Raw genomic sequence first — 17,583 nt, forward strand, 5'->3', positions numbered from 1 at the left:
GCATTGCAATATGATCAAGTATTTGTATTAAGGGAGTTTTCCAACATTTAAAAAAATCTATATGGCTTTGGTAAATTTTTGGTGGTCTTGGAAATGCATTAATGCACTGTACATTATTTTCTGTGAAAAATCATATCTTATTTAGCCCTTCTGCTTCTTACTCTATTTTCAGGAAACTGGGTATCAATCAGTCAATTGTATTTATTGAGCCCTTACTATGTACAGAGCACTGAACTAAGTACTTGGGAGAGTACAATACAACAGAATTAGCAGACACCTTCCCTGCCCATAATGAGTTTATGGTCTAAGGTATAGCATTAAATGGTAACCAGGGTATAGCATTAAGATCAAGAGTGAATTTGTAGCCACTTTTTAAAATGGTATTTGTAAAATGTTTACTCTGTGCCAGGCACTGTACTAAGCACCAGAGTAGCTAGAAACTAATCAGATTGGACACAGTCCCTGTCCCATATGGGGCTCACAGTCTTAATCCCCATTTTACAGATGTGGTAACGGAGGAACAAAGAAGTTAAGTGACTTGACCAAGGTGTCGCAGCAGACAAGTGGCAGAGCCAGGATTAAAACCCAGGTCCTACTGATTCCCAGGCCCGTGCTCTGTCCATTAGTGCATGCAGCTTCTCAAGTAAAACTGGAGAATAATCTCTTTGAAGTGGAGCTAAGTCTTCTCCAGTGGGCCCTTAGAGAACAGACTAACCATCGTCGTTTGCCCTGGTCACCAGCATTTAAAGTGACCAGACATCCTTGGAAATTGGCTTTGTGTTATCTTCTGCCACCAACCCAAAATCCAAGGAAATGCAGAACATCCCATTCTTCACGGAAAACATACTGAGGAAGCCCACACATTGACCACCAAACTACAACCATGACAGGACTCAATTAGGATCAGTGAGGAACCCTCTGACACAGTTAGTAACATTATCATGGCATAATCTTAGTCTTTCAGGACATTTCTCAGATCCTCTGTTCATCTACCCCACCACACTCCTCATCTTTTGATCCTAATTACGTGGCCATGTACTTTTTTGAGAACATTTTAATCATCAGGTGTGATCGCCCTAAAATCTCCCCTTCTCCTCTCCAATTCCTCCCTCCTCTTGCTCCTTCTGTGACTCCCCCATCTTTCCAAGCAGTAACTCAAATGGAGATCTCCCACCTCTTCTCAGTATTTACCCCCTCCACTCATGCCTCTGACCCCATCCCTTTGCGTCTTATCAAATCACTTGCCTCCATCTTCAGTTGTTCACTTTCCAATGCCTTCTTTCTCACTGCTTTCAAACATACAAATAGATTCTCAACCATAACAAAAAACCCACTTTTGACCCTGAAGCTCCCTCCAGTTAAAGCCCCATCTCCCTCCTACTATTTCCCTCCAAAATCCATGAGAGAACTGTCTACAACTCCTGCCTCTGCTTCCTCTCCTCCAATTCTCTACTTGACCTCTTCCGATCTGGACTCCATTCTATGCATTTCATGGAAACTGCCTTCAAACTTCACCAGTGATCACCTTCTTGCCAAATCCAAGGACTTCTACTCCATAGTAGCCCTCCTCGACCTTTCAAGTGCCCTTGAAATTGTGGCTCACTCCCTTCTCCTGGAAGCATTATCTAACCTTGGCATCACTGACTGTCCTCTCCTGGTTGTCCTCCTACCTCTCTGGCCACTCATTCTCAGTCTCTTTTGCAGGCTTCTCCTCCTAACTGTGGGAGTCACTCAAGGCTCAGTTCTGGATCGCCTTCTGTTCTCCACCTATATCCCCTCCCTTGGAAAACTCATTCACTGTAAAGGCTTCAAGTACCATCTCCTTGTGGATGATTCTCAAATCTATATCTCCAGCCCAGATCTCTCTCCTCCGCAGTCTCATATTTCCTTCTGCACACCACTATTTGGATGTCCCACTGATACCTCAAACTTAACATGTCCAAAACAGAACTCCGCATCTTCCCACTCAAATCTTGTCTTCCCCGTGAGTTTTTTTATCACTGTAGACAGCACCAGTATTCTCCCTGTCTCACAAGCCCGAAGTTATCCCTCACTCTCACTCATCTCGATTATTCAACCCACATATTCAATCTGTCATCAAATCCTGTCGATTCTATCCTCACAACATTGCTAAAATTTTCCCTTTCCTCTCCATCCAAAGTGCTACCATGTTGATCAAAGCCCTTTACCGTATCTCACCTTGCCTACTGCATCAGTCTCCTTGGTAACCTTCCTTCCTTTCATTCATTCATTCAGTCATATTTATTGAGCACTTACTGTGTGCAGAGCACTGTACTAAGTGCTTGGGAAGTACAAGTCGGCAACATATAGAGACGGTTCCTCCTGTCTTTCCCCATTCCAGTCCCTACTTCACTCCGCTGCCTGGATCATTTTTCTATAAGATCATTCAGTCCATGTTTCCCACTCCTCAAGAACCTCCAGTGGTTACCCACCTCCTTCCATATCAAACAGAAACTCCTTACCATCAGCCTTTTAGTACTCAACTTCACCGATTGTCTACTACAACCCAGCTTCTTTACTTTGCCTCTGTAACAGCCTACTTACTTTACCTTGATCTCATTTATCTCACTATCAGCCCCTCACCTATATCCTACCTCTGGCCTGTAACTCCCTCCTTTTTAGTATCTGACAGACCATCACTCACCCCACCTTCAAAGCCTTATTAAAATGACACCTCCTCTAAGAGGCCTTTTCAAACTAAGCCCTAATTTCCCCTACTCCCTTTCCCTTCTGTGTTACCCTTGCACTTGGATTTTTACTCTTTATTCACGCCATCCTCAGCCCACAGCCCTTACATCTATAGCCGTAATTTCTTCTAATATCTATCTCCCCCTCTAGACTGTCAGCTCCTTGGGGTCAGGGAATATGTCTACCAACTCTGTTATACTCTCCCAAGGTAAATGTCTCAATGGCAGGAAGACCAGGTATTTGTCATCTTGCCATGCTTGCCCACTCTAATAGCCTTAATTCTGTATGGACAAAAACCTATATATCGTCCTGGCTTGGGAAAGGGGGGAGCCAATATTTTCTTCAATTTTAAATGAAGTCAGGAGGAATGTATACACTTGAATTGATAATGTCAAACTAACATCTCTCCATTTACTCTTTGTACGGACAGATTTTGATGCAGGTTATCATCATACCAGAGAAGAGCAAATGTCACATTTGCTTTTATCACTGTTATGAATTTGCAAAAATGACCCTTCCCCATATGGAATATAAATAACTTCTTATTACTTTTGTTCTTAGAGCACTACACATCATTTCACCTCAAACGAACTGCATGGATATATTTCAGATAAGTGGGTAAAACATTTCTAATTTGATGGTTCATTTCCTGAAATTATTATGTCTCCTGGAAGTAATAACGATCACTGGTCTATGAATTGCTCTACTCAGAAATAAGGCAAGGGGCATCACCAAATGGGATAGTGAACACGAATCTAAATATATAAACTCAGTCACGTGCATTATAATAAGGATGGCATTCTCTGTCCAGGTAAGATTTTGGGGCATGGCACATCAGACACTTCAGTGCTCCAGTTGGTTGCTTACAGCAAACTTAGTTCATCTGTTGGGGAGAGTGGTGCAATCCCTGGAATTTGCTCTTACCACCAACCTACGAATCAATACCTTATCATGGCAGGAGAGTTTACATACACTGATGAAGCTAAGAGTTATGCCAGATAGGGCTACCCGTAGTGGAAAGGTCTAAGCTGAAGTGTCAGACAAAAAGTTGATTCACCTCTGCAGGGCAGGAGCGACATGGGAAAGAGTCAAAGGTGGATGATCAAGTGATCAAAACATTGAATAAAGACAGTGTCAGAGACTAAAGCTTTTACTGTGTAGAAGAAATAAACCACTTCCATATCATTACCAAGAGAACTCTGTGGATACACATACCAGAATGACTTTATGACAGAAGATGGGATGTTCTGAAGACTGTATGTCCATAGATTCACTACGTTAGAAACAATGTGATAGTGTTTAATCATCATCAATCGTATTTATTGAGTGCTTACTGTGTGCAGAGCACTGTACTAAGCGCTTGGGAAGTACAAGTTGGTGAAGATGAAGACCACCAATCATTGAGTTTTGTTAGGAGAATGTGATAGTCTCAATCTATGCTATCCTTATTGACCCTGCCAGGACTACTTGGAGGAACTTATGCAGAAACCCCCAGTGCAACTAAATATAACTGAACTCTACTGGGCCACTCCCTATCACTGAGGAGAACTTAAAAATCTCCTTATCATTACAAATGCTTCTTCTGGGTGAAATACTTCTCCAGGAGTCATCATTCATTCATTTAATCTTACTGATTGAGCGTTTACTGTGTCCAGAGCACTGTACTAAGTGTTTGGGATAGTACAGTGTAGCAATAAACAGACACAAGGAGCTTGCAGTCTAGAGGGGGGAAGCAGACATTGATATAAATCGATAAATTATAGATATGTACATGAGTGCTGTGGGGTTGCAGGGGGGCGGATGAACAAAGGGAGCAAGTCAGGGCAATGCAGAAGGGAGTGGGTGAAGAGGAAATGAAGGCTTAGGGAAGGACTCTTGAAGATGTGCCTTCACTATGGCTTTGAAAATGGGGAGAGCGATCAATCTGTCAGGAAGAGGGAGGGCATTTTGGGCAAGGGGTCAGCAGCAAGATAGATGAGATCGAGGCACAGTGAGAAGGGTAGCATCATTTAGCTGATTGTACAGTGTTAGTTTCTAGGACTTTCCAATTGGTTAAGTGCTTTTCCTTTAGGCCCTACTCTTTCCCCCAAATATGGCCCTTTGTAGATAGCACTTTTGCATTGGATACCCACAGTGCCTTACACTGTTTTCTCATCTTCCTTTTGATGTCATAATCTTCCTGAGACCTCTTTTCTAAGACAGTCCCACATTTCCAGTTACTCTATATCACATTCCTTTGTCTTCTATTGTTTCTTCCAAGAGTCTGTGGCGAGTTTGCAGTGTTCAAGGTTTTGCTTCATCGAAGCAGTAAAATGTTTACTATGTCTTTCTTGTGTATAGCTTCCCCATTTGAATTTACAAAGGAGCACCTGTTAGGCTATCCTGTGTCATCCATTTCCTTCACGTTTTCTGCCCAACCAGAGTGTAAAGGGACAAGTAATGCTTCAATACTGGTGCCGCTTAGACAACCTGAGAGCCCAGAATCCCTGCGGAGAAGGCACACAGTATGCTTCCTGTAGCCCCATGTCAATCCATCAATCAGTCAGTCATTTATTGTTTTCTGTGCAGACTATTGGACCTCTGGCTCCAAAGCCCGGGCTGCGTGGCTCGGTGGAAAGAGCCCGAGCTTTGGAGTCAGAGGTCGTGGGTTCGAATCCTGGCTCAGCCACATGTCTGCTGTGTGACCTTGGGCAAGTCACTTAACTTCTCTGAGCCTCAGTTACCGCATCTGTAAAATGGGGGTTAAGACTTTGAGCCCCACGTGGGACAACCTGATCACCTTGTATCCCCCCAGCGCTTAGAACAGTGCTTTGCACATAGTAAGTGCTTAACAAATACCATCATTATTATTATTGTTACTAAGCACTTGGAAGAGTAAATATAACAGAGTGGTAGACACATTCCCAACCCACAAGTAGCTTACAGTCTAGAGGGGGATACAGACATTAATATAAATAAATTATGGATACATACCTTAGTGTTGTGGGGCGGAAGGTATAGATCCAAGTGTAAGGGTGATGCTGAAGGGAGTGGGAGAAGAGAAAATCAGGGTTTAGTCAAGGAAGGCCTCTTGCAAGAGACACACTTAAAATAAGGCTTTGAACATGGGGAAAGTGATATTCTGTGGGATATAATAATAATAATGATGGCATTTATTAAGCGCTTACTATGTACAAAGCACTGTTCTGTGCAAAGCACTGGGGAGGTTACAAGGTGATCAGGTTGTCCCACGGGAGGCTCACAGTCTTAATCCCCATTTTACAGATGAGGTAACTGAGGCACAGAGAAGTTAAGTGACTTGCCCAAAGTCACAGAGCTGACAATTGGTGGAGCCGGGATTTAAACCCATGACCTCTGACTCCAAAGCCCGTGCTCTTTCCCACTGAACCACGCTGCTTCTCTATGAATTGGGATGGGGGAATTTGAGGCCAGATGTAGGCGAGGGATCGGCGGCCAGAGAAGATGAGATAAAAGTGCAGTGAGTAGGTTGGCATCCCAGGGAATGAAGTGTGCAGGCTGGGTTGTAATAGGAAATCAGAGAGGTGCTTTAAATCCCTATATCCTCCAATTCAAACTGGAAACAGAACCACTCACTGAAAAGTTCAGTAATGCAATCTCGATGCTCAGAGCACAGCAGGCCCAAGAGCAATGTAGAATATTAACTGGAAAAAAAAAAAAAACAACTGTAGTCATTTTCTATAAAAGTCATGCCTCATTCAGATTTATTTCACTTTTTTAAATTGAAGCACTATCAAACTATGAGGCACTCTTCATGGAATATGTTTACCCATTTTGTAAATGACAATTATAGAAGCCACAGTAACAGTATAATTTCTGTCTTCATCTTTTTGGTTTGTGTAATGAATATAAAACATCCAAGACCCTGTATTCTAAAAAGAACTGATTTTAAAGTTGGAAAGCACAATGCATTTCTTCTGCACAAAAATATAGAATTCACTCATTTGATTTCACATTTCTATTTCCAAGAAGGACCTGATCCAGAAGTATTTTTGTTAGAAATTTGGTTATTTTAGATTATGTATCAAAGGAATAGATGATCTAACAATGTCAGCAAAAGATAAAAAAGGGAAGTGTAAGACTTTTAAAACCCATGTCCAAAAAAAAATGAAATGTTTCATTTTAGTATTGCATGTGACATAATCAAGAGTGAGAAATTAAAACGGTGCCATATACTGTGTAGGTAGCAAATGCAGTAAGGAGTGTGGCTTAACATATCTGTGCCTCAGTTACCTCATCTGTAAAATGGGGATTAAGACTGTGAGCCCCATGAGGGACCACCTAATCATTTTGTAACCTTCCTATGCTTAGAGGAGTGCTTTGCACATAGTAAGCGCTTAATAAATGCCATCATTATTATTAGAAGAGTGCTGTGCACATAGTAAGCACTTAATAAATGTCATCATTATTATGATTATAATTATAATGATATTTTTCATAAGCTAACAATTATTATTAATAATGATGGCATTTATTAAGTGCTTACTATGTGCAAAGCACTCTTCTAAGTGCTGGATAGCGGGTAGAACAGGGGCCTGGGCATCAGAAGGTCATGGGTTGTTCTCCCGGCTCTGCGAGTTGTCTGCTATGTGACTTTGGGCAAGTCATTTCACTTTTCTGTGCCTCAGTTACCTAATCTGTAAAATGGGAGTTGAGACTGTGAACCCCATGTGGAACAAGGACTGTGCCCATCCCCATTTGCTTCTATCCATCCCAGCGCTTAGTACGGTGCCTGGCACCTAGTAAGCACTTAACACATGCCACAATTAAGGAGGAATCTTTACAGACACATGGTGCGTAAGAGATTGTTGGTCACACATTGGTTTTACCAGGTATTTTTGCACATATCAGAAAAATCTACAAAGTATAATCTTTAACCTTGAAGTGGAGCATCAACAAATAGAAATTTCTGTAAGAGTGATTTGAGGATTTTTGAGGGTTTTCTCAACCTCTAGACTGTAAGCTAATTGCTTATTGTTCTGTTGTACTCTCCCAAGCACGTAGTGCAGTGCTCTGCACACAGTAAGTACTCAGTAAATATGATGAACTGACCAACTGAGTTTAGAAATTCCCTTTCCCAGTAGTTCTCTCTTGATTGTAAGCCCTTTGAGGGTAGGGATTGTGCCTCCTTACTATATCATACTCTGCAAAACATTCTGTACCATGCTCAGCACATTGTTAGCATACAAAAAAATCATTGATTATTCATTGATTCTTTCAGAATTATATTTTTTCCAGATACCTTATTGCTTTCTGGAAAAGAACAGGTTGAACAGGACTGGTTTTAGTACAGGGCCCTGCTTATTCCAATTGTTCACGAAGAAAGGATCTGATAAGCTCTTAGGAGCATCCATCATTGATGCAAATTGATAATGTGGCCCTCCAATGATCCAGGGTGCTGCAAGGAATTCAGTTAGTTGCCATGATATCATTAAAAGTTAATAATTATTGTACTTGTTAAGTACATATCATTAAAAGTTAATAATTATTGTACTTGTTAAGCACATACTATCTATGAAGTACTGTACTAAATGCTGGAATAGTTACAACGCTGCTATTTGGTAGTGCTTTCTACATGCCAAGGATTGTTCTAAGTGCTTGTGTAGATACACAATAATCAAGTTGGACAGGTTCTCTCCAAAATGGGGCTCCTGGTCTAAATAGGAGGGAATAGGATTTAATCTCTATTTTAAAGATGAGATAATTTAGGTCTAGAGAAGTGATTTCCCAAGGTCACATAGCAGATAAGTGGCAGGGTGGGGATTAGCACCCAGATCCTCTGACTCTCAGGCCTGTGCTCTTTTAGCTAGGCCTTGCTGCTTCCCATGCTGTTTCAGTGTCCATGAAATGTATGGCATTCAACTCTCCCAGTCACTCTCTTTTTAACTGCACAGAAAACTATGAAAGTTGAGTCTGCAGTTGATACAGCTGACCCGAACCTGTCAGTAGCACGGTAACCCAGCTTAGATTCCCCGAGTTTAGCCGTGACTAAGGACCACAGCTTTCTAGATGACACTAGAAATCAGTGTTTCAATTTACTAAATCATGGCACTTCAGCAAAATTCCCTTCCCCTCAACCTTATATGTCTCTAAAGTGAAAGAAAATTAAAAATAAAGGATGACAGCATGTCTAGGAACTTTCAAATAGATAGATGGTAACAGTTTCCATGATCTAGCCGTGAAACGCAGGTTGTGAAATGATACATATCAGTATTCTGAGACAAGATATTGTGTCTTTAAGCATGAGTACTCTTCATGTTCTATAGGGTTTCCATAGTAACCTAAGGATTATAGTGATGTGTCAATTTGATATCCTTCCTATCAAGATGCTTTATCACTTCACCAAAAGGTAAATCAATAATGACTTGGCATTGTAACTCAAGGAAAGCCAGTCTTGGGGGGAAACTTTTTTCCTCACATAAGGTGGTTGCCTCTCGGGAGGCAACTGTGAAAAGCGAGACTTCTTTACCAATTCTCTCTTTGGGTGCAGGATACTTTTTTGTGTGTCGTCTTCATGGCAGAGCTTTGTCTCCAGCACAATTGAGTAGAGATACCAATCTATGTTTGTGCTGCTGAGCTGAATAGGAACCATTCCCTGAGTCACCAACAGTCTGTTCTAGCTATCTGGTTTTAAATGTCAAGTACTCTTAGGCATGGGGAAAAAAAGAAAAAACGATAACATTCAACGAAGGCTAAACAGGAGCCCAAGGCAGCATACTAGAATACAGGCTAGATTTTGGAAAGAATCAGTGAATTGAAGCATGAAAACATTTCAGACTTTATCGGCATCTGCCTTGTATTCATACAATGTCAGAACTGTATTGACTACAGCCTCTTGTTGTCCCATAAAGCTGGCAACATTTATAAAGAAATTCTAGCAATGTGAGCCTGCAGTGTTTCTGCACATTTAACCAAGGAGATTAAAAAAAAAGAGAGATTTCAAAGGCCCTTCCCATCATGTCCTTTCCTTTTATTCTCTATCCTCCCTAGCATTCCTAGGGGGGCATGTCCAGTGAATCCATTGTGATAGATTTGGTGGCATCTCATGTAGTCATTGATTAGCACCAATCATCTCCATCCTGTAGGAAGTGGGAGTTGCCAGATGATGATCGTGGTACCAAACCGGAGGGTTTTTTTGTCCAATTTGGGGCAAGTCTTATCAATGGTATATATTGAATGCTTGCTATGTGCAGAGCACCGTACTAAGCACTTGGGAGAGTACAACAAAATAGAATTGGCAGATATGTTTCCTGCCCATAACGAACTTATAGTCTAGGGACAAGTTTACTGTCTAGGTATAAAAGTGGACTCTCTGTAATATATGATGCACCTGGATAGAAAATCTGCAAGTGTCTGGAGACAGATGAGGCTTTAACTCCAACACTAAATGAAGTCACTACTGCTGTTAGAACTTGAAAAGAGGTAAAGCTTTGGATCTGGTGGAAAAACGTCTGTGACCTACGAGTTGAAAAGCACTGGGTCATTCAGTTGCCTTATTAGGCTCCATTTTCATCACCAGCATCATCATTTTTTTTTGATGGCATTTATTAAACACTTATTATGTGCAAAGCACTGTTCTAAGCGCTGGGGAGGTTACAAGGTGATCACATTGTCCCACGTGGGGCTCATAGTCTTCATCCCCATTTTACAGATGAGGTAACTGAGGCACAGAGAAGTTAAGTGACTTGCCTAAAGTCACACAGCTGACAATTGTGAGAGCCGGGTTTTGAACCCATGACCTCTGACTCCAAAGCCCGTGCTCTTTTCCACTGAGCTACGCTGCTTCTCATTGTTACCATTATTGTTGCCAAGATTAGCAAGCACCTAAAATGTGTGGGGTGCTGTAATAATAATAGCAATAATAATGATGGCATTTATTAAGCACTTACTGTGTGCAAAGCACTGTTCTAAGTGCTGGGGAGGTTACAAGGTGATCAGCCTGTCCCACGGGGGGCTCACAGTCTTGATCCCCATTTTACAGATGAGGTAACTGAGGCACAGAGAAGTTAAGTGACTTGCCCAAGGTCACAAAACTGACAATTGGCAGAGCTGGGATTTGAACCCATGACCTCTGACTCCAAAGCCCATGCTTTTTCCACTGAGCCACGCTGTACTAAGTGCTGTATATATGTGTATATGTTTGTACATATTTATTACTCTATTTATTTTACTTGTACATATCTATTCTATTTATTTTATTTTGTTAGTATGTTTGGTTTTGTTCTCTGTCTCCCCCTTTTAGACTGTGAGCCCACTGTTGGGTAGGGACTGTCTCTATATGTTGCCAATTTGTACTTCCCAAGCGCTTAGTACAGTGCTCTGTACATAGTAAGCGCTCAGTAAATATGATTGATGATGATGATGATGCTGGGTTACACAAAGTTCAATTTAGACCCAGTGCCTGGCTCACAAGAGGTTCACAGTCTAAGAGGGAAAGAGCACATAAGTAGAACAATAGAACTGTACTTCAGTGAAAAATGAGAACAGATGAAAAAGCCATAATCCAAAATATCTGTAAAACAATATGAGAAGCAGCGTGGTTTAGTGGAAAGAGCCCGGGCTTGGGAGTCAGAGGATGTGGGTTCTAATCCCAGCTCCGCCACTTATCAACTGTGTGACTTTGGGCAAGTCACTTCACTTCTCTGGGCCTCAGTTCTCTCATCTGTAAAACGGGGATCAAGACTGTGAGCCCCAAGTAGGACAGCCTAATAACCTTGTATCTATCCCAGCGTTTAGAACAGTGCTTGGCACACAGTAAGCAGCACTTAACAAATATCAACGTTATTATTATTAAATGAAACGTTTGGGGGGAACCGTCTTAAGGGCACCCTGATACTCCAGGCAAACAGTCCTCAGTGAGAAACTACCTCAAGACTCATAAAATCTGTAATGCATTTCCCCTATCTATCAATCAGTCATATTTATTGAGCACTTACTGTGTGCACTGTCTTAAGCAGTTGGAGAGTACAGTATAACAGAGTTGGTAGATACTTTCCCTGCCTACAGAAAGCTGACAGTCTGGAGGGGAAGACAGACATTTAATATAAATAAATTACAGAGTTAAATCTGTAATTTATTTAAATGTCTTCCCCCCCCCCCCCCAAATATACCATTGATTGAGTGATTCACAGTGAGATTGTGTTGCTCTGACAGTTGAACCACATATTGGATTATATTATATATGAGTATAGTGTTTACTTGTGTGATTTTATGGACAGGGAGAGTGATGAAGTGATGACTTATTCTATTTAAGAGCTTGATAATATCTTTGTGAGTCTGAATATTTTTCCAAAGTATTTTCAAGATAAAAAGATCAAATAAAGAATAGATCTTTCAATTTTTGAACAGTGTATATTTTAAATTTTCTGACAGCTATTTATCCTGCCAACAAATTCAAGAACTGCCTATGTGCCATCTCTAGGGCAGGACTTGATGTTTCTGAATATTGCTTCCTCAGTAATTTTGGGGGGACAATTGCCAATAGCACCTGTGTGGAGGGGAAATAAAGCATACTTTTAAAAATAACTAGATGGCCCATGTGCTCCATAGTTTCCTGTGATGTAATATATTCTTCATGTAGGATGCTGTATTTTAGTATTGACTGAGGATAGGTATATATTTGAAGAATTTCACCAACACTCGGTGCCTTTGCATGCTCGTTTAGGGGTTAAGCATTTCAAAACAATTAATTTCATAGTAGTTACTGCGATACCCAGAGGCAGAGATAGTTATTCAATTCTTTCTAAGATGTTCTGATAAATCCAAGCTGTCAGAAAGGAATACATAGAAATACGCATTTTGGGAATTTTCTTTTAAATTATGTCTAAAAATCCCATTACATGCTCTTCTTAACTGTCCATAAAAGAGGATTTAATATGAAAGCACTTTTAACAATAACATTAGATTCTAACTGTTTTATGTGATAATGAAAGAGAATGATTTCATAGTCACAGTTTCCTCTTGACTGATTAATCAAATTCCCTACACAATATAGACATGAAGTATTGGAGCTTAGGTAATAGTATTGTGAGGCTCATTATTCTAATGTTGACTAGAAGAAATACTGGAATAAAAGTGTTTCCAAGATCACAGTGTACTTCTATTAAATGAGCTGCTTGCATCTTGGTGATTGCATATAAAGTCCTCTAGACTGCATAGTCTCCTAGACTGTAAGCTCACTGTGGGCAGAGAATGTATCTACCAACTTGGTTACACTGTACATTTCCAAGCGCTTAGTACAGCACTCCAATACCACCAACTGAATGACTGATGTAAAGGAAATTCCTCTGGTTGAAGCACATTTTAAATAAACAAACCACATGCTCTTGAATCCATTGCCTCTTTGTAATTCCTCTTAGAGAAGCTGCAGGTAGCTATGTTAACTTAATAATGATGATATTTGTGATTTTTGTTAGGCATTTACTATGTACCAAGCATTGTACTAAGTGATGGAGTATAAGGTATAAGTATAAGGTAATCAGGTCCTTCGTGGGGCTCTCAGTCTGAACAGGAGGGAAAACAGGTATTGAATTCCCATTTGGCAAATGAGGGAACTGAGGCACAGAGAAGTTAAGTGACTTGCCCAAGTTCATACAGCAGGGACGTAGAGGAGCTGTGAAGTTAGAATCATCCTTGGGTTTCAGAAACTAACTCTTTTCAGATGCTTGAATTTGGTTTTTTCTCTCAAAAATTCAGATCTATATTTTTATTAACCTATTTCATAAGTGCACTAACAGTGATAGCCCTCCAAGAGCTTTTGGGACTAGAGACTTCTCATCTGTGAAAGTCTGAGTGTTTCTGATCAGGGTTGAAAAGATACACTACAGTGGCTTTCTGGCCTCTTAGCTATTTGAAGGTTGTCCCCTTCGAGTATTCATCCCCATCCCCTAAATTCCTTTCTCCCTTCTCACCCCATGTTCCAGATGAAAAGTTGGCTCCTTTGCATAGAACTAGACTGCTTAAATCTGAAGGCTGTTGTTTATGGGTTTTCAGGGTAGAATTTGAGTTAGAGCAAAAAGCTTAAATTCTGATTAGTCCTGGCTCCGCCAAAAACTTGTGGAAAAAACCTGAGAACTGGGCTGGAGCCAGAGACTTCTGGGCACAGTCCTGAAATCCCCAAAGGATAAATTAGAATAATGGCCCAAAGCAATCACAAGGGATTGTTTCACCTTAAGACCCTGAGCCCCATGCAGGACAGGGACTGGTGTCCAACCTGATTATCTCGTATCTTCCCCAGTGCTTCGTATAGTGCTTGGCACATAGTAAGCCTTTAACAAGTACCATTAACAGCAACAAGTAATCTTCCAAAAGAGCCTGTGTTCCTTTCCACAAGACAGCTCCACTCCAGCGGAGAGGAAGAAAAGCATGATCTGAGATTCAGCATAATGGAGAAGTGTCTGACCTTGGTTTCAGCCTCTGGGAGACTCCCAAGTTAGAGTTGGGACAATTTTTTATTTATGGTATTTGTTAAGCATTTACTATGTGCCAGGCACTGTACTGAGCACTGGGGTAGATACAAGCCAATCAGATTGGGCACAGTCCATGTCCCATGGGGGCCTCATAGTCTTGATCCCCATTTTACAGATGAGGTAACTGAGGTACAGAGACGTGAAGTGACTTGCCCAAGGTCACACAGCAGAGAAGCGGAGTCGTCGAGACTAGAAGCCAGTCTTTCTGATTCCCAGGACCGTGCTCTGTCCACTAGGCTATTTTGCCTCTCTGTGTGACTTGCTTCCTTTGTTCTTCCCCCATCCTAGTCCCACAGCACTTATGTTCATATCTGTAATTTATTTATTTGTATTGATGTCTGTCTCCCTGCCTCTAGACTGTAAGCTCGTCGTGGGCGAGGAATGTGTCTGTTTATGGTTGTAATGTACTCTCCCAAGTGCTTAGTACAGTGCTATGCACACGATAAGCGCTTAATAAATATGATTGACCGAATGAATGTGTTGTAACGTGGAAACTGGGTTCTAACTCGGCCACACTTTCACTTGACTTCTATTTTATTTCACTAGGAACCTTTCCCTGAAGTGTTCAAAAGAGGCCAGCGGGAGTGACTCCAGGGGCCCCCCCGTCCCCAGAGACCTCAGTAGTCCATCCCTGGGATGGCCATCAGCAGGTCTGGAGGAAGGCGGAGTCGTCGATTCTTTTCCCTTCAGACTGATGATGCAGGACTGTACGGCTGTCAAGACCCTCCTCCTGAAAATGAAAAGAGTTCTTCAAGAGGTAATGGTTTGCTGCTCTGTGAGATGGAATCATATCAGAGCCGGTTGATTCATTCATTCATTCAATCAATCGTATTTATGGAGCACTTAATGTGTGCAGAGCACTGTACTAAGCCCTTAGTTGATGTATTTATAAAATTACACAGCAGAGACAAGAGAATGTATGGAAGCAGAGCATTGAAAAGTGTTTCAAATTTGGGAGTCAGAGGACCCGGGTTCTACTCCCGGCTCTGCCACGTGTCGACTGTGTGACCTAGGATAAGTGACTTCTCTGTGCCTCAGTTCCCTCATCTGTAAAATGGGGATTAAATCCTCCTTCCTAGATTGTGAACCCCATGTGGGTCAGGGACTGTGTCCAACCTGATAACCTTGTATCTGCCTCAATGCTTAGAATAGTGCTTGGCACATAGTAAGCGCTTAACAGATGCCATAACTATTATAATTATTAATTATTTTTAAGATTTTATATATAGGGGAGACAGGGACATTTAAGTTGTATCTGGCACTATTTGTGCTACCTGGAAGTATTGCCCCATTTTTCTATAAATCTTTCACTTTTCCCCTTTTCCTTACAGTTCTCTTAAAGACTCTCTGTTCTAAAAGAGCTGCTCTTTCCTTGATTTAAGTGTACCATATCGGCCTGTTAATCACAGTTGTCCTCTGGTTTTCTGCTGCATTGAAGCATTGTCTGAAGCCCTTGTTTTGCTGCATCTTGAAGTATTTCCTCTGTTTCCCTGCTTCTTGGTGGCTTAATTTTAGCTTATCAGAGAGCAGCTGTTTGGGTGTTCTATCATCATCCATTTTCTTCCAGTATTACACCTGGAAAAGCTGTGTTGCAGTGAGCGCAGTTTCAGTGTTAGGAGACTGACTTTATTCAGGACTTTGCTATTTATCCTGGTGACTTTGGGGACAATATTTCATTGTCTTGGGGAAGCAAGAAGGGAATGCCAAAGTTCAACAGTCAGTGAATCATTGGCATATATTATAATAAAATTTGTTAAGCGCTTACTATGTGCAAAGCACTGTTCTAAGCGCTGGGGACGTTACAAGGTGAACAGGTTGTCCCACGGGCGGCTCACAGTCTTCATCCCCATTTTACAGATGAGGTAACTGAGGCTCAGAGAAGTTAAATGACTTGCCCAAGGTCACACAGCAGACATGTGGTGGAGCCAGAATTCGAACCCATGACCTCTGACTCCAAAGCCCGAGCTCTTTCCACTGAGCCATGAGCACCTACTGAAGGGAAGCAGTGTTGCCTAGTGAAAAGAACATGGGCTTAGGAGTCAGGGAGCCTGTTGTGTGACCTTGGGCAAGTCATTTCATTTCATTTCTCAGTACCTCAGTTTCCTCATCTGAAACTGGCGATTCAATACCTGTTCCCCCACCTACTTATACCGTGAAACCCATGTGGGACAGGGACTGTGTCTTACCTATCTCGCACTTCTCTTAGTGCTTAGCACATAGCACTTAACAAATGGCACAATTAACATTACTGTTCATCTGTTTGTTTTCTGGTACGTATTATGATGATGATTATTATTACTGAGTGCAAGACACTGTAGGAAGCACTTGGGAGACAACACCAGAGTAAAAGCAACAGAGTGGCCTAATGGATAGAGCACGAGCCTGAGAGTCAGAAGGATCTGAGTTCTAATCCCAGCTCCACCACATGTGCACTGTGTGACCTTGTGCAAATCACTTCACTTTTCTGTGCCTCGCTTACCTCATGGGTGAAACAGGGACTAAGACTGGGGGCTCCATGGACTGTCCCCCACCTGATTTGCTTGTATTTCAGCGCTTAGAACAGTGCTTTGCACATAGTAAACGCTTAATAAATGCCATTATTATTATTTACCACAGTGCCTAGAATAGTGCTTGGCACATAGTAAGCACTTAAATATCACAATGATTATTATTAATATTACTATTGTTATTATAAGATACAGTCCCAGTCCAGACACTAAATCTGGCAGCAGGCATTAGAGTGTCCTGTTGCAGTGTGCTCAAGTCCTGATACCATCTCAGTTTTGCAAGATAACTAGGCTGGCTAGTAAATTATAATAATAATAATGGTATTTGTTAAGTGCTTACTATGTGCAAAGCACTTGGTGGCCCCAAAATGGCTATTCCAGGGGTCCAGCCAACATACACAGTGTGGGTCCCTAACTTACTTCAGTGCTTAGAACAGTGCTTTGCACATAGTAAGCACTTAATAAATGCCATTATTATTATTTACCACAGTGCTTAGAATAGTGCTTGGCACATAGTAAGCACTTAAATATCACAGTGATTATTATTAATATTACTATTGTTATTATGATACAGTCCAGACATTAAATCTGGCAGTAGGTATTAGAGTGTCCTGTTACAGTGTGTTCAAGCCCTGATATTATCACAGTTTTGCAAGATAACTAGGCTGGCTAGTAAATAATAATAATAATAATAATAATAATGGTATTTGTTAAGTGCTTACTATGTGCAAAGCACTTGGTGGCCCCAAAATGGCTATTCCAGGGGTCCAGCCAACATACACAGTGTGGGTCCCTAACTTCAGAGCTTAGAACAGTGCTTTGCACATAGTAAGCGCTTAACAAATGCCATCATTATTATTATCCGGCTGCAGGAACACACA

General features: G+C 41.4%; 1 protein-coding gene across 1 annotated transcript in view; it reads left to right on the top strand.

Moving 5' to 3' along the window:
• The window catches only part of CCSER1 (coiled-coil serine rich protein 1), a 430,751-nt gene that overhangs the window by 132,917 nt on the left and 280,251 nt on the right, over positions 1 to 17,583 (top strand). The window contains exon 6 of the mRNA XM_038755278.1: positions 14,742 to 14,952. Coding sequence (XP_038611206.1) covers positions 14,742 to 14,952 — 211 coding nt within the window. The remainder of the gene's footprint in view (positions 1 to 14,741; positions 14,953 to 17,583) is intronic.

The sequence above is a fragment of the Tachyglossus aculeatus genome, chromosome 12 (assembly GCF_015852505.1).
Source record: "Tachyglossus aculeatus isolate mTacAcu1 chromosome 12, mTacAcu1.pri, whole genome shotgun sequence".
NCBI lineage: Eukaryota > Metazoa > Chordata > Mammalia > Monotremata > Tachyglossidae > Tachyglossus > Tachyglossus aculeatus.